This window comes from Genypterus blacodes, unplaced genomic scaffold, assembly GCF_046128005.1.
Source record: "Genypterus blacodes isolate CSIRO-AG114 ecotype Tasmania unplaced genomic scaffold, CSIRO-AGI_Gbla_v1 ptg000348l_1, whole genome shotgun sequence".
NCBI classification, from domain to species: Eukaryota; Metazoa; Chordata; class Actinopteri; order Ophidiiformes; family Ophidiidae; genus Genypterus; species Genypterus blacodes.
Window position 1 is genome coordinate 682,641 of NW_027467132.1, and position 26,940 is coordinate 709,580.

Consider the following 26,940-nt stretch of genomic DNA (forward strand, 5'->3'; position numbering starts at 1 on the left):
AAGCGAACCGGGCCGCTGTTCTATACGTCGACGATGAGCCTCCGTTTACGTGCTCGCAAACATTTCCCCGGCTCTGATGAAGAGAGTACAGAAACGGCAGAATTAGAATCTATCTCATATTTTACACTTTCCCGTTCATTTTGACTGATTCTCAAACTGAAACAGTCTGCCTTGGCCCAGATGGTGTTATCGTTAAACCTCACTTTGAGCCTCACACACTCACACACCACACAAACAACACTTGAGTGCCAAGCGATGAAGAATATTGCCAATCATTATGAGGAATTATATACACGGCGTGCCAGGAAACAATGATTCTGGTAATAATGAAGTTGTAAATAGCCGACATTAAGCAGGCTCGCAGTCGTACTGGGTGATGTAATCAACTCGGCATCGTTCTCGTCCGTCTTGATGGATACGAGAGTTAGTTTGATCGCAGATTGATGATGAGGAATACAGAATATGACCACAGCAGCTTCAACCACACACAGAGTCACACACAGCCTGATCCTGTTACTGCTGAACTAAACAGCGCCCACCGCCTTACGCAAGGAGTCCCTGATGGATATTAATGGTGGTGCAGCTACCTGTGACTGCAGCAGCACCATCCTTCAGATAGAAGCTATAACCTTCGTCTTCAATCTTCACTCTTCAACCCTGTTTGCCAGATCGTGCTTGGTTTAAAAAAAGAAAAATCAAAGATGGAAAGCTTGAATCAGCATCGAGAAGCTGGAGAGTTGAGTCATTCATCTGTGTGTGTGTGTGTGTGAGTGTGTGTGTGAGACTATATGAATGAAGGATCTGATGTCCAACCCTTCCAGTCAAATATGCTCTGTGATGATGTAATGCTGGGTTTTCGAGGCGGCTGACATATTATCCTGTATCGCCTCTCAGCCTAACTCCACACATTTCCTCCTCCAATGAACTGAAGCATTGGACATCCTCATGTTTATGTCAGAAAACACAACAATATATATTATCATTCTGATTGCACCATCTTCAATCCCGGCGATAAACTGAAGGCAAAACAGAATAGCCGGAAGCCATCAAACACTTCTTCTGACTCTTCACAAATTAGTAGGTAGACCACGAGACTCTGCGTCCACTGGGAACGCTTCCGTCGCTCGATTTTTCAGCGGAGGAGACGAGTCATCGCTCTTGTTTCGACGCCGCCGCGAGCGTGGCAGGCGTGCGAGCGGTTCGAAATGTTTGAACCGCGACCGAGGCCGTGAAAAAAAAAGGCGGCTTCTCAAGCATCTGCTTAGCGACACCGACTACAAGCAGACACAGAGGTTAACGGAGTAAGGGCCTCGGGAGCGCTTGGTGGGAGATGATTTATGCTCGGTTTGTGCTTCTAGTCGTGCTGTCAGACGCACAATGTGCCACTTTGACTTTGTTCTCTCGTGTTCTTCTTCTGTCTGGTCTCTGTTGGTCCTGCAGCTCTCCGTCTCCCCCTCAGCCCTGGTGTTTGCTCTCTCCCAGACGTCTCCCCCTTTCATTCTCCATCCCTCGCTCTCCATCTGTCTCTCTCCGCGTCCCCGTCTCTACCTCCTCCTCACACTCCTCGTCTCCCTTTCAACTCCAAACCCCCTCGTTCGGGGTTTCTGTCAACTCAAATTTGTGTTTCTCCTCTCTTTCTCTCAGTGGTCCCACGGATTCTACCTCACTCACAACCAGGGCCAGAGCGGCTTCGAGTTCTTCTTCAAGACCAAAGAGCTGAAAAAGAAGTGGCTGGAGCAGTTCGGCATGGCCATGTGAGTGCGTTCGTCTGTGTGTGTGTGTGTGTGTTTGTGAGAGAGAGTATGTGTCTGTGCCGCCTGAGCCATATTTTGCCTCAGCATCGCATCACGCGGCGTTTGGGTTAGGGGGGTTGCCCGTCCTGTTCTTCAGGTTAAGCCAGGGGATGATTGATGGGACACAGATGACACACACACACACGCCAGCGTTCCATTCGACACACTCCTAACCTCCTAAACCACAAGCCGACTGATAATTCATTCGATGGCATCGTGACAAAAACGGCTCTCGCGCACGCTTCAGGACTAATTGCCAAACGGGCCTAATACCAATTTAGTGTGGCATTTAGAAAACAGTGCTTAGTTGTGTTCGGAAGGTTTAAATTGCATCTCCACATGATCTGTCTGGATTAGAAGGATTAAAGGAGAGAAGAAGAGTAAGAAGGAGAGACGGGCCGGCCCGACTCGCAGCCCGGTGGAGTGCAGCAGTTTTTTGTAGTCAAACAGCATCAACCAGTTCATCGCATTGAACCCGATTCAAGTTCACCTGCGGTAAAGTGTCAGAGCTCGTTCAGGGGTGACACATGAAACCATAGCATTCAGGCTGCGGGGGCCAGGAAGATGTCAAGCTGACTGATTGTTCCGCAGATCGCACCCGTCGCCCTGCCTCTCAAACGGCAGACAGACGGGCCAAAGTATCATGGGTAATAACTGATTTTTCGCAGAGTGGGGACATCGGGGTTGCCGTGTTCAGAGCAGGGTTTTGAAGGACTCCTGTCGTGTTTACCCTTCGTTTTGTTGCCAAATATGGTGGCCAAAGTTCAAAGGACACTGGTAACAACAAGCACACCACTGTATGTCCTCTTTAACATGCAGAGAGATTGCGAGAAGCACAGAAAGAAGTGTAAAATTCGTAAAAACAGCTGAATCCACCTGAGGGAAGTTTGTACGGATGAGTAGAATTGTTATAATGAATGTTGTGTTTGATCGCAGTGAGGGGGAGAAGAGTCGGGGCAGGGAATCAATTCACTCGTTCCAAAGCGTGAAATAAAGCAGCAGCTCAATACAATTAGAACGGCTTCATTCGCTACGGGCAAGAAATTTACAGGAATTAGTCTTGGGGGGGGCGTCGGCATGGAAACATATTGACGACTTGCGTAATATGGCGTTTCAGCGAGCGTCATGGTACAGTAGAGAAGTGGTGGACGTTGGAGTGAAGCCGCTGATCGCCGCTCTTTCACTGCGTCTGGTCTTCCAACATCAGAAACATAATAAGAACGAGCTGCAAAGACCTGAACCAAGGTGAAAATGAGGATTTAGCAGGAGCGGGGCGTGATATGAGATGGAGAAAACAAGTTTCGCTCCATTAATTTAGCGCTGCCACACAATCACAAGCTCCTCGCTGATGCTTGATATCTGATCTATGAAGAGTTGGATGCATCTCTCACAGCGGCCCACTGTTTGCCTGCAACAATCGACCAATCAAAACTTAACACTAAATAAATAATGATGTTATATTTCTGGGTTTTGAAGTGAAATCGGCGACTAAGTGGCTTTGATTTGGACCTGTGAGTGAAGTTACTGTGCCAATGGTGGAGTATTAATCTCTGCACAGCTCGTGTTCCAAGTTGCTGTCATCGTTTGGCCCATATGTGAAGTTAAACTATGCCAGCAGAGCGCCAGGTCGGAATGCAATTGAAGATGATGTTTTGATCTGCGTGCATGGCCTCACAATATGCAAAGAAGATGCTGCTACAGGAGCTGCCGGCTCTGTCATCGGTCCAGAACTGGTTCAGATCATCTTCCTCCCCACAAACAAAGCACTCGGCTGACTTTCAAGTGCCTACACACACACACACACACACTACACACCTGGTAAGTGAGTGCCAAGACCTGAAAATCTTCACCTGACACTTTAAACCAAATATCATCACTCTGCTTGGTTTGCGTCAAAACAGATTCTTGATCTCATCATTGGAGTTTGAAAACAATCTTCAGTTAAAAGCTTTGTTAAAATCAAATACGGAGAAGAAAGGAAGGAGAGGAAGAAGACAGCATTGATGTCCTCTTCCTCTTCCTCCCTGTAACACTTCACTTTGTACCGTCTTGTGAATAGAACATCAGAAATAGCAAACGTGTGTATTAAGGAAAAGGCTCACGAAAAACAAGAAGCAGCAACATCACCACATGGAGCTGTTGGATCATTAAAAACTGTTAATAACCTACAGGCACGCACACACACACACACACACACACACACACACACACTAAGATGCAATGAAACTGATGTTTTTAACCCAATCCAATCGTGTACACACCTGAAATTAGAGCAACAACAAGCAGAAGATCTTTGTGATTCGTACATGATCTTATCTACAGTGGTGCTCAGTGTGCACGGTAGTCCTGTGTTCAGCCATCGCTATGCAAAACATTGATAGCTCCCCTTTTATTATTGTTTGTTTTCTGGCTTTCATTTTCTGACATCACGCTCAGGAACGCAACATTTCTCTGCGTCTGACAGTCGAATATGGAAGCGCTCACGACTCGGCAACGGAATGAAATGCTCCTTTCATATATTTAAGTGTGTGTCAACACTCGTCACACACGTATCTCTGAGGTTTCAGTGCTTTAAATGCCGTGCGTTCATTCCACGCTCCCCCACGGATCTGAACCTGTGCTGTATCTGTGCAGATCAAACATTCAGCCGGAGAACGCCACTAACAACCTCCACGAGTTCCACATGCACACCTTTGAAAGGATCACCTCCTGCAACTCCTGCCACATGCTGTTAAGGTAAGAGGTCCAGTCTTATTCTCACACACACAGAGAGAGACACACACACACACACACACATGCAGCATAAGGATCTCAAGGTTGTTTCTAAACATAAAGACAGAGGACGAGATGTGTGCCCTTTCCCTTCAAACAGCTGTCAGGACAGTTTGGAGAGACGTCCCTTCCTCCCATTCCTCTCCAGTGTACCCTAACAATCTATTCATCGCTTTTCCCTTTACTCCAATTCCTCCTCTCTGCATATGTGCCTCACTTCCACAAAAGGTTTCTTTTGAATTGGCTGAATTTTGTAGCCACTCTCGGAGGACTGTGCCTCTTCCGCGCTTCCTCGCAGCCGGAACGACTGAGTGGTTTCACCTACCGAGGATGGCGAGGAGGAAGAAAAAAACACGTCTGTCACACCTCAGCACTTCTTGGAGCGAAAGGACGGGGGGCAGGGGGGAGGGTGGGGAGGGTGGAGCGAACAAGATTATTGCCCTGCGAAAAATGAGGCACCAATTTTGAGAAAAACACCAAAAGAAAGCAGGGAAGAGCTGAAGATCGCCCCCTAGTGGAGACACGTTACCTGCAACTCAGCGTAACATGAAGCTGATTGTACTTGTTACCGCTTTGTGTACTATGAAAGAACTGATGTGATGTCATTCATGTGTGTGTTTGCAGAGGAGTCTTCAACCAGGGCTACCAGTGCTCCAAGTGTGGCTTAGGCGCCCATAAAGAATGCCTTGGCCGCTTTGGCTGCTGTGGAAAAACAGGTGAGGACTCTGAGCCTTTGCATGTACAAACAAAGACGGCGTTACTATTTTTATTTCCCCACTCCTGATCTGACAACATGGCGTGTAGTCGCAGGCTTAGGATAAGTTCAAGTAGCCTGAGTTTACCTGAATAAGACCGAGCATTCTGTGTGTCACATTCACGTGACATTGTTGCTGTCGGACTGTGGTTATATAACACACACACACACACACACACACACACACACACACACGGTGACACGTGCACACAAAACCCATTTAGTGTTTATTAAACAGGTGTCACGGAAGGAAAGACGGTGCAGGCAGATATCACATTTAATTGCACACGTGAGCGTCACAGAGCATAATTAAGGGTGTAGATGCGTGACTGAGATCAGTTACAGCGCCTTTGCAAAGTTCCACCGCCACATGCCAGCCACGTACTAAAGAAGAATAGTGGAGACACGGCTGGTTTGACTCATATTTTGCCTTTTTTTGCTCGCCATGGTTACCCGTCGGATTATTATTCCAGGGATTCACTCAGAGAACTCCATTGACACCTTCAGGCCAATTTACCCCACATCTTTGTACAGATGTTCAGAAGGGAGGGGGGGGGGGGAGGGGGGCCGCAGAGTTTTAGAGAAAAGTTCTGACACTTTTTTTTGCCCATGCCCTTGTTGTGCCTCTGTCAGTGAGCTCCCGGTACATGAGGACTGACAGCGCTGAAAGAATTGGAGGGAAAACTTCACAGCCAGATTGAATGACAGAGAAAAGAAGTCCTCCTGTGTAGAAACCAGCTTAGCATGTCCTGCCTGTGTGTGTGTCTGTGTGTGTGTGTGAGAGTGTCTGTTGGACTTTGAGAGAGCAGGTACCTCCACACTTTTTGTTGATGGAACTTTCCTTTTTATTAAGGTATTGAATGTGCATGCTTGTGTTCCAAAAGCAACAAACTGAATCCCTGCAAAAATGTTTTCATAACCAGGCAAGCATGCAAGATTTACTGATCCAGTGTGCACACATTGTAATGGTGTGTGTGTGTGTGTGTGTGTGTGTGTGTGTGTGTGTGTGTGTGTGTGTGTGTGTGTGTGTGTGTGTGTGTGTGCGTGCATGTGTGTGTATGTATTCCCCGTGGCAAGCTGCCAGCTCATGTTGGACTTGGCATCCGTCACGGTGCTATCAGGTCACAGAGGCAATAACGCCACTGCCAGCTCCACCTGGGCACAGTGTGTACCTGAGTAGATTTGGGCGACACCACCGGGGGGGCGCGAGCAGGGAACTGTGATGGCAGGGGTGTCGGTTTGAATTCCCCCTCTCATTACTCCGCACGGTATTCGTCCTGCGTGGAAGTGGAGAGGTGAGGACCGGAGAGCCGCGCTGCTCCAGAAGGAACACAGGAAGACCGGTCCGAAGTTTAACCTGAGTTTAAGTTAAAAAAAAAGGACATTTAAAGGGTTTCCAGTTGAAAAGTTACTTCCAAAAAGAATTTTCTGAGCATATGAAAATTGGAACTTACCTATCATTTGCTTTACTCAAACGATATGTAGTTAAACCTGAGAAGAGGAAGATAATGAAGAAGAAACAGAACATTTGTGCAGTTTGGAGCAAATTAAGGTGAAATCTCTTACTCAAGTAATTACTATGAAACATGCAGAAGTAAATGTGCACCAAACTCCTGTTCCCCTGGGTGAAGTGGAGCTTTGAGCACCAGGGCAGATTTATGATCCTTTAGTGTCTTAAAGCTCCTCTTGTTTGCAACACTTAGCTTTTGTTGCAGTCACAAAGATTGGATTTATTGTATCTTGTCAGGCTAAACCTGAAACAAAATGTGTGTGTGTGTGCGTGGGTATGCATGTATATGTGTGTGTGTGTGTGTGTGTGTGTGTGTGAGATAAGCCATTGTTTACACGCATTTGTCTCTGTTATCAGCTCGCCCTAGGTCTGTGTAACAGGTCAAAGTTTGCTTGAAGAACAACAGGCCTGCTGTGTGTGTATCTGTGTGTGTGTGTGTGTGTGTGTGCCTATATGTACATAAAGCATGCATATGTCTGTTAGCTTTTGTGTGTGTGCGTGTGTGTGTGGAGGTATGTGTGGTGGAGGTGTTTGCGCAAGCTTGTGCTGCACAGGTACAGTATGTGTTTCTCTGTGTGTGTGTGTGTGTGTAAGTGTCGGGGGTGTAGCCCGTCCCTTAGAGAGCCAATGAAAGAAACCGGTGGAGCACAAACCTCCCCCCCTCCTCCCCCTCCCTCCCTCGCCTTGTTACCTCCTCCACCCCGGCTGTCAGGTTGTGTGTCAGTGCGGTCGGACCGGAGCGTGGGCCTGCTCCTCTAATGAGGGAGTGTTGCCTCGTACGGACGAGCGCGCCTTTAAGTGTTTGTGCGCACACACTAACCTGTCACTCACTATGCCTGTTCTCAAACTTATTTCAGATACCGGATCCATCAGAACTCAGGTGAGGTTGCACTGTGTGTGTGTGTGTGTGTTCTGCCTGTTGTTTGCCTCTTCTCCAAAGTGTTGCTGCTCTTTGAAGGCTGCTCTCTCCTGCAGCTATTTGCAGAGGAGACTACAATTGACTTCATGCTGTTGCAGCCTGTCGCCGGTGGAATCTCAGATTGTTTTGGGAGATTTACCCCAAGCGTCTCCGAACTGCAGCACGCCCCCCAAAACAGCAGATATATAAGTGATTTACCAATATACGCCGCTCATGGTGCTGATTTATTCTGGCTGCATTGTTTGGGAAACATTTCTTATCAGGCCTAATCATAAAGAGTCCTGTCCCTATAAATGAGCAACCTCATTTCATGGGGTTGGGGCTACGACGCCACATCAGCCCTAACATTTCTCTGCCGCAGCTGTGACATACGCACGCGCTGCAGCGGGACGTTGTTTGGCCCGCGGCTTCGGCACATGCATTAGCTGTTTTGATATGTTGTGCGTTTCTCAGCCACGACAGGTTGGTGGCTGCATGCGGCCTGTGCGGGCGAGATAGCAAGTCGGGGGTTAAAATATTCATATTGTGTCAGCGTCAGGCGGGCGGGAGCGTTCCTGGCTGTGTGTCCAAACGTATCCACGCACAATTAGAGCCCGGGCAATTATTCATGTTAGCGTGTCAGATGATTAGATGGGAGAGAGGTCGCTTTGAATCGTGTGTGTGTGAGCCGTGAACTTGAGATTCATGTTTACATCTGGAGAAGAACACTGTCATAGTCTGTGTGTGTGTGTGTGTGTGTGTGTGTGTGTGTGTGTGTGTGTAAATGTGTTTCTGAGTTAACTGTGTGTGTTTTTTTTTACAGGTTAAAGATAGAGATCCAGGTGAGACACCCAACTCACACACACCTCACACACACCTCACACACACCTCCAGATTCGCTTTGAAAATAAATATGTGGTATCTGTGAAACATGATTCAAATTTTTGCCATTTTAGAAAGTGACACTTGTGTTATTCCTGTGTGTTTTCCCGCCCTGTGTCACTGTCAGCCAATCCCCTCAGCACATGAACTTAGCAAAGGGTCAATCCCCCCAAAAATAACTTTCAGAATGGACTGTTACTTTTCATTCTCTGCACAATCACTGACTCGCACGTAATTATCAACTCAATTAGATGTTATTAATCATTTGTGACATCGGGGCTGTTTCCCGGGATCGTCAAGGGGTTCCAATTTGCATCCGGAAGGGGGTGTGTGGGGGGGGGGGGGGGGGGGGGGGGGGGGGGGGGGGGGGGGATTGGGGTGGTTGATTACTTCTGTCCCGGGTCTCACAAGTATCTAGTTTAGTCTAAGAACGAAGAGACGAACCCAGGCCGCCGGGGGATAACTGCTTTAATGGAAGACGGCAACGAGGCTCAGTCTGAATTGCTCATCGGTTCGACTTATGTGTGTGTCAGCGTGTGTGTGTGTGTGTGTGTGTGTGCATACCAATATTTTACAGCGAGCCTGTCTGTTAATCAGTCATAAACCTGCTTCAGCACTCATTTTTCCACCCCTCTATCCATTACGCCGCATAAAATCGCTTCTGACTGAAGACGCATTAAAATCAATACGCACTTGATTGCCCCGCCGTCCTCTGGCGTTTGGTAATATTCCATTGCTGTTCCTTTTTTTCTTCTTCTTCTTGGGTTTTTCAAAGGTGCGCTAACACGTGGCTCGTCCTTGTGCGGCTAGGAATGCAATTCATGCCCCCGAGACTCAATTCTCCATGGCCGTGTGTCTTCAGAAGTCCTATTCAGGCGAGCTAGCACATGTCATCCTGCTATTCTGCCATCCTGGGCGCCGTAACACACCCTGAAAGAGAAGAAAGAGCAGATGGAGACGTATTAGCTTTCAATATGTTGTTTACTTGTTTCTATTATTTGCCTGCGGCGTTATATTTCCTACATCCTCTCATTTGAATTCCCTTTCTCTCATCTACTTTATTGTATTGTTGTGTTGTGCATGTGAGATGTGGCGCGTGTGTGTGTGTGCGTGTGTGTGTGTGTGTGTGTGTGGCATGGACGGATGCTTTCACACGAGGCTCACGCTTTCATTTCTGTCTTATTTTGTGTATGAGGGAATCTAATTCAGCCATGGACGGGATTACAACAGAGGTCACTCCCGCTGTTTTCAAACGCGTCCTGACTGAAATGTACTCCATAGATGTAGACACAATAGATCAGCACTCCTGTAGTTTGCTTCTTTAGTGCAGCAGATGGATTTCTGCAAGGAGGATTGAGTGATTATGCACACAAAATGTAAAGTAAAACACAGAATTCTGTCTCGTGACGCTTGGTTGTGGTCTATTCTGATTTTTGACACAGAAGGATAAATGTTGATTGAGCAGAAATAAACAATCTTGGCAATTTAATACAATAAGAATGATATGAAAAAGGCCTTCTTAGCTTTTGTCTAAGATCTCGATCACGATTATGAGTTCAAATAATTTCCAAGGAAAAATCATTGCTCGGGAGGCGTGTGTGTGTGTGTGTGTCTGTGTTGGCCCACACACACGCACACACACACACACACACACGCATACTCCCTCTCATTACCGACGGTAATGGGGCCATGAATAGTTTAGTAGAGCATAGACACATCTTTTGAATGACAAACATGCCCTTTAGACCTGAGGTCACACACACGCACAGACACACACACACACACACACGGATCAGCAGAACATGAATATTAGAGGAGCACTTTGATCACAGAGCGTCAGTCTGATCCAAACTCTACTTTTCTCTCACATTTATTATCTCCAATAAAGCTCCTATCCACAAGAAGATGATGTATTTGTCAAAAGGCAGTGAGGCAAATTATCCAAGTTTTGTTTCCGTACTGATGTTAGTTCATGTTTCTCTTTAATCCTGCTCTTCTTCTTTCTCCAGGCCTGCCTAAGATGGTGGTCATCAGGAACTACTTTGGTGCGCCGAGCCCGACGTCCGGTCAGGCACTCAGCATCAAAACCGGCGACGTCATCGAATTAATCTGCGCCGACCTTCACAGCCCCTGGTGGCAGGTCAGAGGTCACGCCATCTATTCTTCACACACAGTATTCTACAAGGGCCCAAAATAGGATTCGTACACATTTCTCCCTTCATCCTGACCTCAGCTTCGACTTTTACTATACAGATGTGGTCCAATCAGTGAGCTCCACTCTAATTAACCAATCAGTAGATAACAGAAATGGAATGCCACCCTGTAGAGACACACCTCCTGTCAGGTTAGATTTATGACTGTAGACAGTATATTGTATAGGAGTTGATTACATATCAGCAGCGGTCCCTGATGTGTAATTTTCATACATAATAGCGGTGAAGCAACGCCGCTGTTGCTATCAGCCCAGCGTTCATATCAGGCCCTGGACCTGCTGCTCGGGCCTGATAGCTGCTTATCACCATCACTAGTTCTGCAGTTTGCTGAGGTGTGTACAGATTTATCACAATGTTACGAGCTCAAAAACAGGCCCAGCACCTTTGAGCACTTAGAGCTCCTCAGATAGACCAGAAATATCAGAGAATTAACTTTAGTCAGAGGTTTGTTTGACTAAAAATCTTGAATTTGCACAAACTCAACTAGATGCCAGACAACAAACACACATTTCGAGAAGAAAAAGGCCTAGAAAGGGTAGTTGTTGGTGAACTGTATTATAGTTGGGATGTGCTGAACATTGTAAAAGTTTGCCTCAACCTAAATCAGCCTCTCTTCACTCAGTGTGCACAGCAGTGCTGCGAGGGAGGAAGCGGATCAATGTGTTTTTTTGCTCATTAACGGGAATCTGTATGCTAACACGTTCCCTTTAATGAGTCTGGAACTTTATATTGAGTCGAGAAGCAGAAGAGCCAAGTATTTATTTTTTTATTTTTTAAACCAAAGTCAGTTTTGGACATTATTTTTGTGAGTCATCCTTTTTTTTGAGAGCAGAATTATTGTCCCACATAAATCAAAGGTGTTGTCAGAGCGAGACACAGCATCAACCCTCCCTCCAGGCCCAGCCAGGAGGAAGTAAGCTCACCGGGGCCGAGGGGAAAACTCTTATTTACGCCTACTCCGACTTCCCCCTGTGTTTCTAAATCAAGGCATCGAGCCGAAAGAGTCATCGCCACGGGAACCCAAGAGGAACTCATCCTCCCTCTCTCTCTCTCTCTCTCTCTCTCTCTTCCCGTCAGCCATTATTTCAACAATGGTTAACTAGGACTGTAAATTTGCACTGCTCCATGTTGCAAGCTAATTGTTCCTGAATTATGGAGACGGAGTCAGCCAGATGTACATAACACAATTATCTCTCCATGGTTTCAGGGCAAAATCCTGTCGACAAAAGAGGTTGGCTTCTTTCCAAGCGACGCTGTGAAGCCTTGCCCATGTGTGAGCAGCCTTTCCTTTCTTCTTCTCTACGTTCAGACCTGTTGCACCTCATATGTGTTTATGTTGCCTGTATTTATCTACACGCTGTGCAGTGACAGGAGTGTGTGTAGGGTATGTTGAGCAGTGCTAAGCAATTTTACCTGGCATGGAAAGAAAGACAGACAGACAGAAAGAGCCCATGTTGTAAGAAACAGGGGTTTTGAAGATGAAGGTGTTTCGCTGTCTAATCTGCTTTGTTAGTGAGAAGCAAACAACAAACGCATTTCTTAAACAACAACATGAAATATTTCCAATATTGCAAAGGAGAGTTGAAAGCCAGAGAGGAGCGGAGTTGCTGGGCGTCGGCTTCACAGGCAAAGTTTGAGTGTCGATAGCTTATTTCTCGTCTCCGCCTCTATAAATCTTCTCCCTCCCCTGAATTGTCATGTTGCATTTGACGAAATGAAATTCAAACTCCATCCAGCTGCTGCTTCAACTGTACCAGTCTTCCAGTAGATAATAAACTGCTATCACTGTTTCTGCGCCGCTGTAAAGATATGAGGGACATTATGGGGCTTTATTGGAGTTATATAAAGCCACCTGTTGTAGACCAGACCAAAACATCAGCTAAGTGCGAGACTGGAGCCAAAACACAACGTCACACTGATGAGATTGCTCTACATGAAAAACAAAAACAGCTTCACGTGACTATTTTTTCCGTCTTTTCTGCTGCAGGTCCCCAAGCCTGTGGATTACTCCTCCCATCCCTGGTATGTTCCCTGATGCGTGTGTGTACGCAGGTGTAAACGCTGCCAGTGTCTATTGAAGATTAGATCAGATACATCGTGTACGCATTCAAATCAGGAAGTGTATGCAACAACCTTGTCAGAAGTCGACTATCAGAATGAGGAACAAGTCAGATGAGGCGTTTACTGTCAACCTGTGGTTTGGACAGGGAAGCAGAGGGCAGATTAGTGCACTAAGATCACGTGGAAAGGAGGCTGAACTGAAAGTATCGTTGAGTGTTTGTTTATGCACAACAATACATCATGAATCATTTTAACTCTCTCTCTTTATCCTGCTGCCTCTCAGGTTCGCAGGGCCCATGGAGAGGCTCCAAGCAGAGGCCGAGCTCATCAACAGGGTCAACAGCACCTATCTGGTCCGCCATCGCAGCCGAGAGTACACCGAATACGCCGTCAGCATCAAGTAAGTCCTGCCAAGTCTATAACAAGAGCCCAGGATCATACATGTGATTGAACATGAGGAGGATTACTCTCAAATTCAAGCAGAACCTTTTAGTTTTTTGAGCAGCAACTTCAATTTCAATGAGATATATTTGACTTAATGACATAAATATGATTGAATGTGGCTCATGTCCTGAAATACAGTTTTTGTGGTGTAAAGGAATGAACATTTTCAAATGAAACCCAAATTAAATGTGATGGACGACTCGGTCTGCATCGTGTCCCTCCTCCTCTGCCACATGCTGGATTCATCCGATCACTTATCCTAACCACAGTATTGACCAGATGCAATTCCCAGCTTTACTGTACAATTTGAGGAAAGTGATTTATGGTTGTTTGGAGGGACGATGCGGTCTTCCTCCGAGGCTCAGGCTGCAGTTTGCTCCTAACCACCATGAAATGTGTGAAACTGAGCGAAACAGATGAAAAACACAGAGGAGACTTCGCTCCGCTTTCTCCTCTCACATTGTCGGCGGTCAACTCTAATTAACGTGGCACATTTTGTAGGAATCAGTGTGATATGTACACACACACACAGCGGCACACGCCAGGATTCTGTTTCCTCCCTGTAATCTGGTGATCATTAGTTACTCTGCTACTTAAATATGGTGATCAACATCTCAAAGCTCCACTAATTATGAGCTACTTGTGTCTAAAGCTACCTACCAACTACCTAACACTGCTAAATATTGGCGTCATGACACACATCAGGTTTCAGAACATGCTGGAGTAAAAGAGGGTAACTTGGGGTAAAGTGGCCCTAACAATCTTTACCTGTATGCTGACGGTAAACGATGTCGGTGTAAACACACTGTCTGAGCCCAAAGCTTTCCTCCACACACACACACACACACACACACACACACACACACACACGACAGGCTGCTGTGTAAGCAATAGAGAGATTCCTTTGAACTAAATTCATCTATTTTAGCTCCCCCCCTCTTCTCCGTTAAACCGTCCCCCTTTCAGCGCCTTGAAGTTCCTTCTGTGCTGAAGTCTTAATTGCTTGTGTGCGCACAGACGCGGCGCTCTGAACAGGAGACTGACTAGAAGACTCTTCAAGGTTATTAAAACCCTCTCCATGAACGAGGGGAAACAGGGTGGAGACTGAAGCCTGCGTGGCTGTGGGAATCGTATTTTAAAACGTATTACTGACAAATGGAAATGCCCTCCTCTCCTTCTTCCTTCCTCTGACGGAGGAGCAGGGAGAGGACATTTGATGATCGTGTCAAAATAGCTAAGAGACCCCAGGCCGGCACAAATTCAGCGTTTTTAAAGTCCTTTACACGACCATAAGGGAGGCAGCGTCTATCTGTGACTCTGGGAAGTTAGAGAAAGTCGTGTCATCACAATTAAATAAATAAATAATTTCAAATGTGAGATAAATTCTGTATTAATTATTGCAGTATCTGGAATTCCGAATGTTCCCACTACATAATACAATTTCTTTTAGTTAAATTTGAATAAGGAAATTAAAAGCTTTTCACTTTTCATATTTGATTAAATTCTGTTACTTCATTTCTATGTCCTTATTTTCATTTAGTGGCCTACTTTTGATATCTTTGAAATGTAATGCTCATCAGTCAATTCCCCCTGTCGCAGCACCAACGTACACACTGAGTGGAAACTGATTGCATAATTGTAAAACATAACACAAAATGAAGCTGAGCAGGTCAGGACCGATAGCTTCGTCTTCCTGAACACAGAGCTGCAGGAAACTTTACACTATTAAAATGGTGGAAAATAACAAAAACAACACGTCCTTCCTTCAGATTTAGTCTTCTCAAAGCTGCTGAGACACTTTGACGTAGCTCACAACATTATAGACAGAAATGATGACATGAACAAAGGGTCATTGTCAGTCATTGTTAAATCAGCAGCCTGAGTGACAACACATCCTGCACATCGTCTTTAGACCTCCAAGCCTCAAAACCACCAGCAGACCATGCAACCACAAGTAGCTGGGTGGGGGGGAGCGAGGGGTTAACACACCCACGCACACACACGCACATATTTCCCCCTGACTGCCCATCATTCACGTGTCAGAAACCTTGGGGACCGTATGCATTACAGCAACAAGCACGCTCTCCTCCCCCCTTACCCCCGGGGGGCAAAGGGGCCGAGCGCCGATCGATGGCGGTGATCAGAGAGGGAAATTACACTCATAACTTATTCAATGGCCCACAGGTACAACAACGACGTGAAGCACATAAAGATCCTGACTAAAGACGGCTGCTTCCACATCGCAGAGAACAAGAAGTTCAGGAGCATATTTGTAAGTCTTTGCCGCCCGTGTTTATTCTCTAAATTCCAGCACTGCAGTTCATAAATAAATCATTACGTCGACTTAATGAAGTGTCAAAGCCTGAATTTTATTTTAGCAATGTGTATAAAAAAGAACCATTATTAGAGATGTGTTTATACTTGCCTCAGGGTTTGAGCATTTTAGATAAGTCCAGCTCGTATCAGAAAGGTGCCGCTGCTGCCGGGCCTGTGCAGAATTCAATGTTTCATATATGAGTATCAGTCAAAACAGTGTATTGATCACTATGAAGAAGCTGTGAATGGTGAAAAAGTCTCTCTGGTGCTGTTTGAGCAGTTTTTCCAACATTTTCCCCCGGATGCTTGCATGTTAGATTTTGAAATGCGTGACATAGAAATCTACCTGGGCAGCTGGAGAAATATTGCTCAGGTTGTTGCAAGCGATGCGTTCAGGTACCTGCAGATATTCTGGTTTAAATTGACAGATATGTAAATGATAAAGTTACTATCAAGGGGAATTTGACATGTAGTAAAAATGAGTGCAAGTAACTGCATATATTTTCCTTCTGGCTTGCTTCATTTGTGTGTGTGTGTGTGTGTGTGTGTGCAGGAGCTGATTGAGTACTACAAACACCATTCCCTGAGAGAAGGTTTTCGGAGTCTGGACACCACTTTGCAGTATCCGTACCGGGAAGCAGAGAACGCAGCTATGCTCCGTCTCAACCGATCCGGAGGCAACAGTGAGTAAAAGAATTTGCAGCTTAAAAACCAAATGTTGTGGCTTCCTCTGAGGCGAGCAGAGATTTGATCCTAAAAGTCAACGGGGCGTCATGTAGGTCATGTACATCCGCACTGAGATCTCACACAATCTCACTCACAATCTTGTCTAAAGTGGGTTAACATAGTTTGAAAGTAAACAATATAAAGAATGTGATAGAATTTGAAATACAGGCTCTGAATTCTTCACGTTTCAACTCAGTTCTGATTTCCGCCGTGCTGACTTTGCTGGCTGGGCTGATGTAACAGAGCGCTGGTACAGGTAGTGCTGCTCTGCCGGCTTATTAATCATACATGGCTGTTTGGATCGCACACACACTGTCTCCTCTCCTTCTCTCACAGAGCATCTTTATATAGCCCTAATACAGCCACAACACAGCTTTACTGTATAAACACAGCGCTGTTAAAGCTGATATGAGCGGTTTGTGACAGATTGCTTGATTACTTGATATCAAACAAAATGAAATATGGAGGAGAAGGATATGAGGTTTTGGTATCTGATATTCTGGTCCATCAAAACGTTTTGTCACAAGCATTTTAGTCATTTAACCTCATAGCATCATTCACAATGAGGAACAAACATACTTTTAGTACCTTTAAAAACATAAAACACCACTTTTTCACTGTTATTAATTTTATCTATTAATTTTTTTAAACATGGCTGACTACTTACAACTTTACAATCCTGCCCTGATGAAACAATAGCACACATACGTTAGCGGTGTCCTGTGTAACGTAACGTAAGGTGTTGTCTCATAAATAGACGCTCACTCAGCTCCATCCAGCTGTCGGCTCACCTTGGCACAGGCGGCGGTAAACTTACACTTCAGACAGCCAAAAATTAGTCAGCAGCGGCTCTGCAGGAAGTTGGCAGGCGGTTTGCTGCTGGATGTTAAGGCGTGCTGTCTGGCGGATATTTGGGGGTGAAGATTCGAGCTGTGTGACTTTCTTCCCTCAGTGCAATGAAATGAACTGTTTGTTCTGTTATGAACAATACCTGGCAACTTCTCCAGACCAAGCAGCTGTTTCCGCCACGTCTGACACTTCTGATGAGCGCCGTTTTTCTCAAATGCAGCGCAGGACGATTGTGGTTATTTATGCATGCAGCTGATGCGCCTTAGTTTAGCTTCTTTGTCATTAGCCTCACTGACCTGAGTCCTTTCAGCATTCACACATTCCATCCTCTATTTACCAGGGCCCAATGAAAGCCAGCACATACGTCCAGTGAGATGGGTCAAAATTCGTAAATGCAGAATTCGGGTCATATCCAGTAAAGCCACAGCAGCACTACAGCTGGGTGATGAAGATGAGCACAGCCACAGTTCAGCTAATTGGACGTTTTAGCAATGACTGTGCTGGTTTGCTCTCTTGAAGTAGAGGAAGTCCAGGTCTGCAGCCGCTAGTGCCTTGGTCAAGGGCAATGGCAGGATCGACCAGAAGTGTTTATGACGGTTAGGGAAACAGACAAATGTCCCACATATGCCTTGTTTCCATCAACCAATCATTCTGGTTTGTGAAGAAAATAGGAGGATCTGAAGTGGAAACTATGACATCATCATCATATTATGATACCCTCAACCAGAAATTAAATCATCTAGAAAGGACCAAGGCTGGCATGAGATCCAAACTAGAGACCTTCTTGTTGTGGAGCAATAGGGGATTTGAACCCATGATGCATACCACCCTCTATATTTCACCATAGAAGTGAGAGGAAATAACTGAAAGCCTTTAACCCTCACGTTTCCTTTGTCGCCGTCTTTATTCTGAACCAAAGCCAGAACACAGATCCACACTGAAGCCTCCATGTTGACCGCACACCATGCTGTTGGTTGAGTAATGGAAAGTGCATGATTCATTGCTGTCAGCGGCGAAATGAGACTTCATTTGAGCACCATATGTCGGGACGCGGGGAGGAGAATAAAAATAAAAATATCGGCGGTTTGCCTGCGCTCACGTTTCGCAGGGGAGATGTGAACAGATTGCACGGAGCTGTTTGGTGGTTTTTAGAGGAGCGCCTGTTGTTTAAACTGCTCTTCAAAGACACACACCACAGCGGCGCCGCTCTCAATTTGTTTTCTTCTGGTGTTGTCTCCCGTCTCTCGTAGGCTTCCTCCCGGTGCTCGGAATTCATTTTCCTCTTTTACTTTTGAATGAGTCGTTTGTTTTGATTCCCATCCTTCCTCAAGCGTGCCTCCAAGACGGCTAATTAATGTTTATCCTTCATTTTATGTTGTTGGATGGCGTTCCAGAAGGCAAAACTGTCAAGGAGGGGAGGAGGGGGTGGGAGAAAGAAAACACACCCTGGATTCACCTATCAATTTCAAACAATACAGCAAAAGCACTTTAGCATGATTCTTCTGTGTAACGTCTGAGACACAAATCTTAAGCATTGTGTGGAAAAAAAAACAGTTAACAGTTAGTTGTGTGTGTGTGTGTGTGTGTGTGTGTGTGTGTGTGTGTGTGTGTGTGTGTGTGTGTGTGTGTGTGTGTGTGTGTGTGTGTGTGTGTGTGTGTGTGTGTGTGTGTGTGTGTGTGTGTGTGTGTGCGTGCGTGCGTGCGTGCGTGCGTGTTGTAGGGGTCTATTCTGTCAGTCAGCCAGACTCTTATTGTGTATTCCACTGCAAAACACATTTGGCAAAGATGAAGCGTGTAAAGTGCAGCAGCTCGTGTTTGGGGCGGCCTCACTCCAAACTGAAGAGCTACCACCCTCCTCTTCATATTCCTCCTATCTCCACACCATTAGAAGCCGCTGAGTCGTCTCTCCCGACGCTGATTAGTATTCATTTTAAAAAGCAGCACTCTCTCCTCACTAACCAGGAAACAGTGTATATCTCACTGTATTCAGGCGTTCATCTGCCATTGCGAGACTTTAATTTGCAATTTTCCAATGGCCGAATGCAAGTTTGTGTGTCATAATGTGGAGTAATGTGATCCTGTAGCCAGAGGTAACTGTGTCACCCGGATGAGTTGTGTCTGTTTGTTTAATCTATTGTCTCTTATTGCTGCCGATTGTCAGAATAAGGCTGACGTCTCATCCATCTGTGTCAGATTTCCATATGTTTGCTCGCAACCCAGGTAAACCTTTACGGACAAACTCATCCATCAACATCCGTTTAGCTAAGTGGAGGCGTTCTTCAAGTTTGTTTTGGGAGTTTGTTTTCCGTGAGCACCTGAGACGTAAAGCTATAAACACTATCCCAGCCTTTTAGGACTCATCAGCAGAGGAAAGTGTGTGTTCCAGGCGTCTCTCTTCTCTTCTCTAAGCAGCCAGTCAGTGTGTTGACGATCCAAAATAACACAACTGTCTATCAAGCCATGAGACTAGTTAGAGGTTAGAGAGACGTGGCTGGAATTTTGCCCATTTCCACATTTTTGCTCCTCCACACTGGATCATAATGACACTGTGTGACCTCATGTGACCTTGTGTACCTCGTGTGACCCTATGCAGTGATGTCATAGCTGCTGTAGGCGAGGCTCGGAGAGAGTTGTGTCACCGGAGACATTCTTTTTGCAGATCTGCATCTTCATTTGTGGCTGTGTTAGAGCCGGATGATTGCCTTTATAAATATGCTAATAGAAATTAATTCCCTGTGCTGTAACTGTGAGCATGCGGCACATTCCTCACATTCCTCACATTCACACACACACAATTGAAAATGTCATCCATTATAAATGATGCAGGCATACTTTTGGGGAAGTTTGAACATTTCTTTAGTCGGTGTTTTGGACCTTCAAAGTTAGAATATTTGACCGTCGTTATTTTATTCTCTGCTTCCCTCGGGTCGTCTTTATTAGCAGAACAAAAGGGCCGGATTGTGTCTCTGCCTCCTCAAAGTGAGACAAAAGTTGAAAGATTGCAACAGATACAAATTCCTCCCCGTAGACGCAGCGCCCCCTGGAGGCTCAGACAGGCAACGCGAGGCAATTTAGGGGCCGCCGCAGGTGAAAGCTAACGATGAGAGTCGACGTCCGGTTACTCAGACAAAATGCGTCATCTGGAGTCAAAGTGTCCCTCAAACTGAATCGGCGGCGTCCGGCGTCTGAGACGGTGCGGTCGGCGGTTGAACCTGATGAGCAGAGCGGTTGTACCTCACCTCAGCCCGCCTGCCTGCCTGTCTGTCTGCGCCTGTCATCGTTTAATTTCGTATCCGAAGTTGCAACTGTGTTCTTCCTTTCAGAGCTGTGATTTTTAAAAACCTTGTTTCTTCTCTCTCCTTCCTCCTCCTCCTCCACCTCCCTCATCGCTGACCTCCTCTCCCCCTCTCGCGTCTCTCCGCCCCCTGCCTGGCCTGCCCTGTTATAGCCCCATTGCTCTGCGGCCTCTCTTTTGTAACTCCTGCCGGCTACAGCTTTGTACCTCCTTCCTCTGCTCCCTTCTGGTCAGGTACAGGTATCGCTTCACTCTCTGCCTCTTCCTCTCTCTTGTCTCCTCCATCCTTCTCCTTCTTCTTCTCTCCTTTTGCCCGTGCATGTTCCATGCTGCTTAGCATGCCCGGCCACAGCTGGTTTGCCTGAGCGTCTCTCCCCTTCCCTCCCATTGCAGCATCTCACCCTCTCTTACTCCTTCTCTATCATCCTGTGTGGAGAGTGTTTGTTCTTAGTCGTACATGCATGCAATCTGTGTGTACGTGTGTGTGTTTTGTACGTCCGTGCAATCGTGTGAGGGAGAAACAGTGATAAGACAGAGATAGTATTGATTTCAGGGTTTAGGCACAGTAGCAGGATTTGGTCTGTGCATGTCAAACTAAAGGTGGATGTGTCCAAACACACACACACAGCTCCGTAGCCTCCATGTTAGGTTGTTCCACGCCCCTGGCCGGGGTTGCAGAGGTCTGACATTCCATTTCCAGCTGTCAGTTCAGTGCAGTCGGCCCCACACACACAGTCAGTGTCAGCAACTGGAGGAGAGCCAGCAGAGTGGGAGAGAGCCGGGGTAACTAGCTAACCTGCTCCATATCTGCCTCTCATCCCCATGTCTCCGCCTCGGCAGGCCTAATGCGCTGGCTGTCACACACACACACACACACACACACACTTAAACGCACCTTCCTGTCAGAACACCGTAGCTGGACTATCTGTAGCCCCAAGACAGAAGTGGGATTTTAATGCTGGGCTCAAGCTGTAGACGCTACAATAACAAGTACAGTAGTGTGTGTGTGTGTGTGTGTGTGTGTGTGTGTGTGTGTGTGTGTGTGTGTGTGTGTGTGTGTTTGTGTCTGTGTGAATGTGGGAATTAGTCACAGTCCCATTGTGCAACTTAGGAGTCGACTGGCTTTAAGTTTTACAACCAAGTGAGCCGTCTAAGCTGTCTCCATCTCAGTGTGTGTGTGTGTGTGTGTGTGTGTGTGTGTGTGCTGTCGCTGAAGCTGATGCCTCAATAATCTAAACACACATAAACTAATCTCTCTCTCTCTCTCTCTCCAGTGTTAACGCCCAAAGTGATCGGCGTGGCGATAGCGCGGTACGACTTCAGCTCGCGGGACACACGGGAGCTCTCACTGCAGGAGGGCGACGTGGTCAAGATCTACACCAAGACCGGGGCCAACGGCTGGTGGAGGGGCGAGGTCAACGCCAGGGTAAGTGACCCCCACCCAACACACACACGCCCCCATCCTTTCAGGTTCTCAATCAAAGAGGGAAAATGGAAAAAGCCAAATCACTTGGATAGGAAGGTAAAAAGTGACCACATGACAAATGGTTGCATTGATCAGTTCCATCTCTTCTTCCTGGCAGGTGGGCTGGTTTCCGTCCACGTACGTGGAGGAGGGCGAGGAGTGAAAGGTCGTGCACGAGCAGAGAAAAGGAAGAGGAGGACGCCGACTGAAAACTGTACAGAGCTCCTACGTTTCTGCTGCTGCTTGCTTGCTCGTCGGAGCGCCGGCAGCCTGCTGCGACTCCCAGAGGCCTTCAGGAGAGAACGGGGCCAACACAACACAAAGAAGTGGACAATGGTTTCCGAGCCCCGGTTGACTCTGTGTAGCTAAGTGACTCCGGCAACTAGCAGCTTGCCTGTTGGCGGGAGGGGGAGGGGGGCGGACGAGCCCTCGCCAGAAACCCTCCCTCCCCTAACTTCATCCATGCATCCATAATACATCCCTCACTCCCCTTCCTTCCTCTGCAGCCGCCCCTCCCCTGCTCCCACCTGTTCCTGCTTGCCAAGTCGGCCGTCTCCAGTCTGTCAGAAGTACACACTTACATGCCGCTCTTCCATTCATGCGCTCATCCATCCGCCCCGGGCGCCCAAAGCACCATTCCTCCCTGTGCTCCCTGGGGGAATACGGTCCTGTCTGCCCTCCATGGATCTGGAGGAGACCTGGAGTGTAAAGGTTTCTCCTCTGCTTCATCCTCTGCTGGGATCTCAGTCTGTTTTGACCTTGCCTGTGTGTTTGTTCCACTAATGCAGGTGGTTATTGATGACCCACATTCACACACACACCCCACACCACCCGCCTCTCCTCCAGATTATGATCGCGATGTAAGGGAGTCGCGGCGTCAGATAGCATCGCCGCACCGTGCCAGCAATTGCCGCTGTTCCTATTTTCCCTCCACCTCCCGCATTCTTTATCTCCCGCCCAGCCTCTCGTGTTTTCAGTTGTCTCGGCCGTTAGCGATCCCCCGCTCTTATCGCTGGCAGCTCTGTCGACAGGAGCCCATTTGCAGAGGGGGTTTATCTTATTGGAGGCATTACCTGCTCGCCTGGGAACAAGCCACACTGCCCGGGTACCCATGAGCCACAATACAAAACAAAACAACCCAAAACACCAAAATATAGTTTCTCTTCCTCTCCAGCCTGTTAGGAGATAAAATTCCTTTTATGAAACTTGGATCAGATCCAGTTTCATCTTCCTCCGATATGACGGATTTGATGCGGCTTGATTGATTGCGTCACGGTGGAGCTGATCAATACCTCATCGCTTGTCCGCGGGAAGCTAATAAGTCATTTATTCTAATGCAACGCTTTCATCAGCCTCTGCACAAGCATGCGGCACTAACATCGCTCATCATCATCATCATCATCATCAGCATCGTCTTGGTGCTGAGGAATGTTTCACGTTTCATACTTTGGCACAAACTAAGCGATATTCCAGAGGTGCTGCCACTCGACAACACTGAGTCCTTTTTTGTTTTGGTGACGTGTTTTGGCAGGAAAACGTCAAATTTCAAGAAAGGGAAGATCAAAAAATATCAGAAGCTTTGGAGTTTGGATCAGCGTTCATAAACCATTATGAGATCAATCCTTTTTGTCAACCTTCTCCTTCCCCCGCTTTGTACACGTACACACACACACACACACACACACACACACACACACACACACACACACACCCCATCTCCTTAATCCGCCTTTACACTCATTTCCCACGTACGTCTAAAATACCCACCAACTCGCTCTACGTGTGATTGACAGGAAGAACAGCGCCCCCTGCTGTTGGCTTTGAGCAGCGACCTTTTAATCTCCGCCAATGTTTTTCAGGCATGTGTCAAAACATCCCGCGACTATCATTTCAATCATTTTCAAACCTTAAAAACACTTAATGACCTCAGCTGACTACGGGCTGTGACGACACACACCTCACAGACACACACACACACACACACACCTCACACAGTCGTCTCACACACAACACTAGACCCAACTAACAATGTAGTTTCTGGAGTTTGAAGTTAAACTTCTGCGGCACTTGTTCTTCTAATGTTTCACCTCACTCCTCGCACACACACTGACTTCACACACACACCTACACACGCCATCCCCCACTGTTAAGAGAGTCTGTGTAATAATTTATCATGTCTCCAAACACATGCAATGTACATAAAGTATAATATACAGTATAAATATATATCTATCTATCTCACTGAAGCACTTGGAGGCAGTTTGTTAGGAGGCGTTTCTTTCTCATTTGCCAGTTGAGGTGGGAAGTGAAGCTAATATTCCACTTTAACCACTTCGGATCGGATGGAGCAGTGACTCCATGTCTCCTTCCTCCTGCCTCCTCTGTCCTCAGCCCTCACACACACACACACACACACACACACACACACAAACACACACACACACATGTCCTCACCACAGGGACGAGCTGTCACAATCCAGTTTGTAAATCTAAAGTAATTGACTGTAAATCTCTGCTTTTGTATTCTGTATTTGTTTGCAACATGCCAGTCTGTGAGATGAAGACACGGCGGCACCATGAAGTATTTTTCTTTTCCAGTCATATTATGTTTAAACTACTGTAGTGAAGAAAGTGTATTGGTTTATATTAATATATTTTGTCTGTTGCATTGTGACATGTTAGAGGATCAACACTGTCATTTAGTGACCACTAGATGGAAGCATCCTAAACTCATCTCTCGCCTTCCAAATTGTCACCTCCACTCGATGACATCATCCGATTAGGACTTAAAAAAGCATCAGTGTCAAAGTATTTCCACCCTAAATGCAAAGTTCCCCCTGTGTCCATGATGGAGATCAGGATTTGATGATCTCATCTCTTAAACATGCAGAAGCTCTTGCCTGGTTTGTCACGTAGATTTTTAAAGGGCTTTTGTAAAGAGTCTAGTTTTAAATGAGCATAAAAGTGTAATTTGACAGACGAGGACTTAAATTTCATCACTTTTGGGAACAGCAGAAACAATATTCCTCCTCCTCCTCCTCTTCCTCCTCCTCCTCTCGCTTCCTCAAATGTCTTCAGGCTCTCAACTCTCAAACTTGATTTTTTTTTTCTTCTGACGACTTTTCTGCCGAGATCTTTGTGCGCTCTGACGCGGCGGCGGCAGCACAAATGTGATCCAGCCCCAGCCTCTCTTGTCCTGGGAGGAGTGCCGGCTCTCTAATCTCAGACTCCCGTAATCCACTCCTGTGCTCCTCCTTTGCCCAGATGAACCCTGACAGCTGAGCCATTTACAAACTGCGGGCCTCCTTCCCTCTGAACGAGCTCCCAGATTTTTGTTGGTGTGTGTGTATGTGTGTGTGTGTGTGTGTGTGTGTGTGTGTGTGTGTGTGTGTGTGTGTGTGTGTGTGTGTGTGCAGAAGAGGGACGGGAGGAAGGCTCAAGGGTATCTGTGATCTAATCATTACACCATCTCCTCACCTCAGCGACCCCACCGCATCCATCTCTCTGTCGGCTTCTCTCCCCCTCGCTCTCTCTCACGGTGTCACTTCCCTCCTCTCTCTCCCTCCCTCCCTCTCCCTCTCTCTCTCTCTCTCTCATCTCTTTACCGCTCTCTTTCCCCATCTATCTTTCATCCAATCTCTGTCTTCTGGGTTTCTCTCTGTATTCCGTCCCTCACCCCGGTGCTCCGCTGGTTGTAACTGCGGCTGCTGTATGTTGGCAGGGAGGAGAATAGCAAATTCGGGAGAGGAGGTAGAGGAGGGAAAGCGGGGAGAGGAGGGAGAGAGGTGGTTCCATTCACTCTAAACATCCCCACCCCAGCAGAATGAGGACTAATTCCATTTTTCCCCTCGCATTAACACAACGATGCCAGGTACAGAACGTCTGTCCCTCTCTTGTTCTCCACCGTCTCTCTGTACAAATGACGTCCGTGCTATGCGTGATCACACACGTGTACGTGTGCACAAACATGACAGAAGGATTCAGCCACGCAATGCTGCATGTCTTCCCAGCAGGGATTTTTTTTTTTTTTTAGGATCCAATCTCCTTGGCCGTCTCCGTGAGTCCTCATTCTATTGTAAGCCTATAGGAGGACATGACTCCGCTGCACTAACTTGAATAGACTTGTCCCCTCTCTCTACGTGTCACGCTCAAATCTAATGTGACCTTGAAGGAGGCATCATCCTGCTTTCTCAAGGTTCTCCAGACGACAGAATCTGCGGCTGAAAATGCAAATCCTCCTCCCCGTCGTGTGTTTGTGAGCTGTGTGTATTAACTCTGAAGCCAAAGATGCTGTATGATGTTGTGTGATGTTGTTGTGTGTCTCTCACCACGGTACCCCACCGCTGTGGCCTAATGAAAACTGTGCAATCCTGACTGTGTAGCATTTCCATGTATTGTCGCTGTACCATACTGTAAAATATGTACATAGCTTATAATAAAAATATACATTGCTTCTTCTCACGTGTTGTTGTGATTCAGCACACACACGCATACACACACACATACAGTAACACACCAGGCATGGATGCACTTAGTGGCAAAGTGTGGAACAAATCACTTTCTATGAATAGATCAAGTATAGGGACCATACTGAGGACATTTAACATTGAATATTGTCTTTTCTTCTACTTAATAATGATCATTTATGCTTTATTTTGAAATTCACAGAGAGAATAAGGAGTTTTTAATCTAAATAAATTGATTTCTTACAAGATTTTCAATAGATCCTCACTGTAAACAAACAGAAACAAACTAAAGTCTTTCCTCTTGCTCTCCTCTGTCCCCACTCAGCTTATCATGGAGGTCAAGTCCTACATTTTGTCTAATTAGGGTTTGATCTTTAGAGTCTGACGGCGTTCTCCTCTGTGATTTGTTGCTGTTCCCACCACAGGATCTAAATAACCTGCGGCCAGCGGGGTGCTGTTTCTCACCGCTTTATTGGGTAATAGGTGTGAATGAATG

At 46.5% G+C, this 26,940-nt stretch overlaps 1 protein-coding gene across 1 annotated transcript in view; it reads left to right on the forward strand.

Annotated features, from left to right (window-relative positions):
- vav3a (vav 3 guanine nucleotide exchange factor a) overlaps nt 1-26,436 on the forward strand; it is a 64,500-nt gene extending 38,064 nt beyond the window's left edge. The window contains exons 15-27 of the mRNA XM_076138019.1: nt 1,645-1,754; nt 4,428-4,529; nt 5,190-5,281; nt 7,687-7,709; nt 8,551-8,569; nt 10,619-10,749; nt 12,030-12,095; nt 12,810-12,844; nt 13,167-13,283; nt 15,512-15,599; nt 16,197-16,326; nt 21,788-21,939; nt 22,097-26,436. Coding sequence (XP_075994134.1) covers nt 1,645-1,754; nt 4,428-4,529; nt 5,190-5,281; nt 7,687-7,709; nt 8,551-8,569; nt 10,619-10,749; nt 12,030-12,095; nt 12,810-12,844; nt 13,167-13,283; nt 15,512-15,599; nt 16,197-16,326; nt 21,788-21,939; nt 22,097-22,141 — 1,110 coding nt within the window. The 3' untranslated portion in view covers nt 22,142-26,436. The remainder of the gene's footprint in view (nt 1-1,644; nt 1,755-4,427; nt 4,530-5,189; nt 5,282-7,686; nt 7,710-8,550; nt 8,570-10,618; nt 10,750-12,029; nt 12,096-12,809; nt 12,845-13,166; nt 13,284-15,511; nt 15,600-16,196; nt 16,327-21,787; nt 21,940-22,096) is intronic.
- Nucleotides 26,437-26,940: the final 504 nt, after the last annotated feature.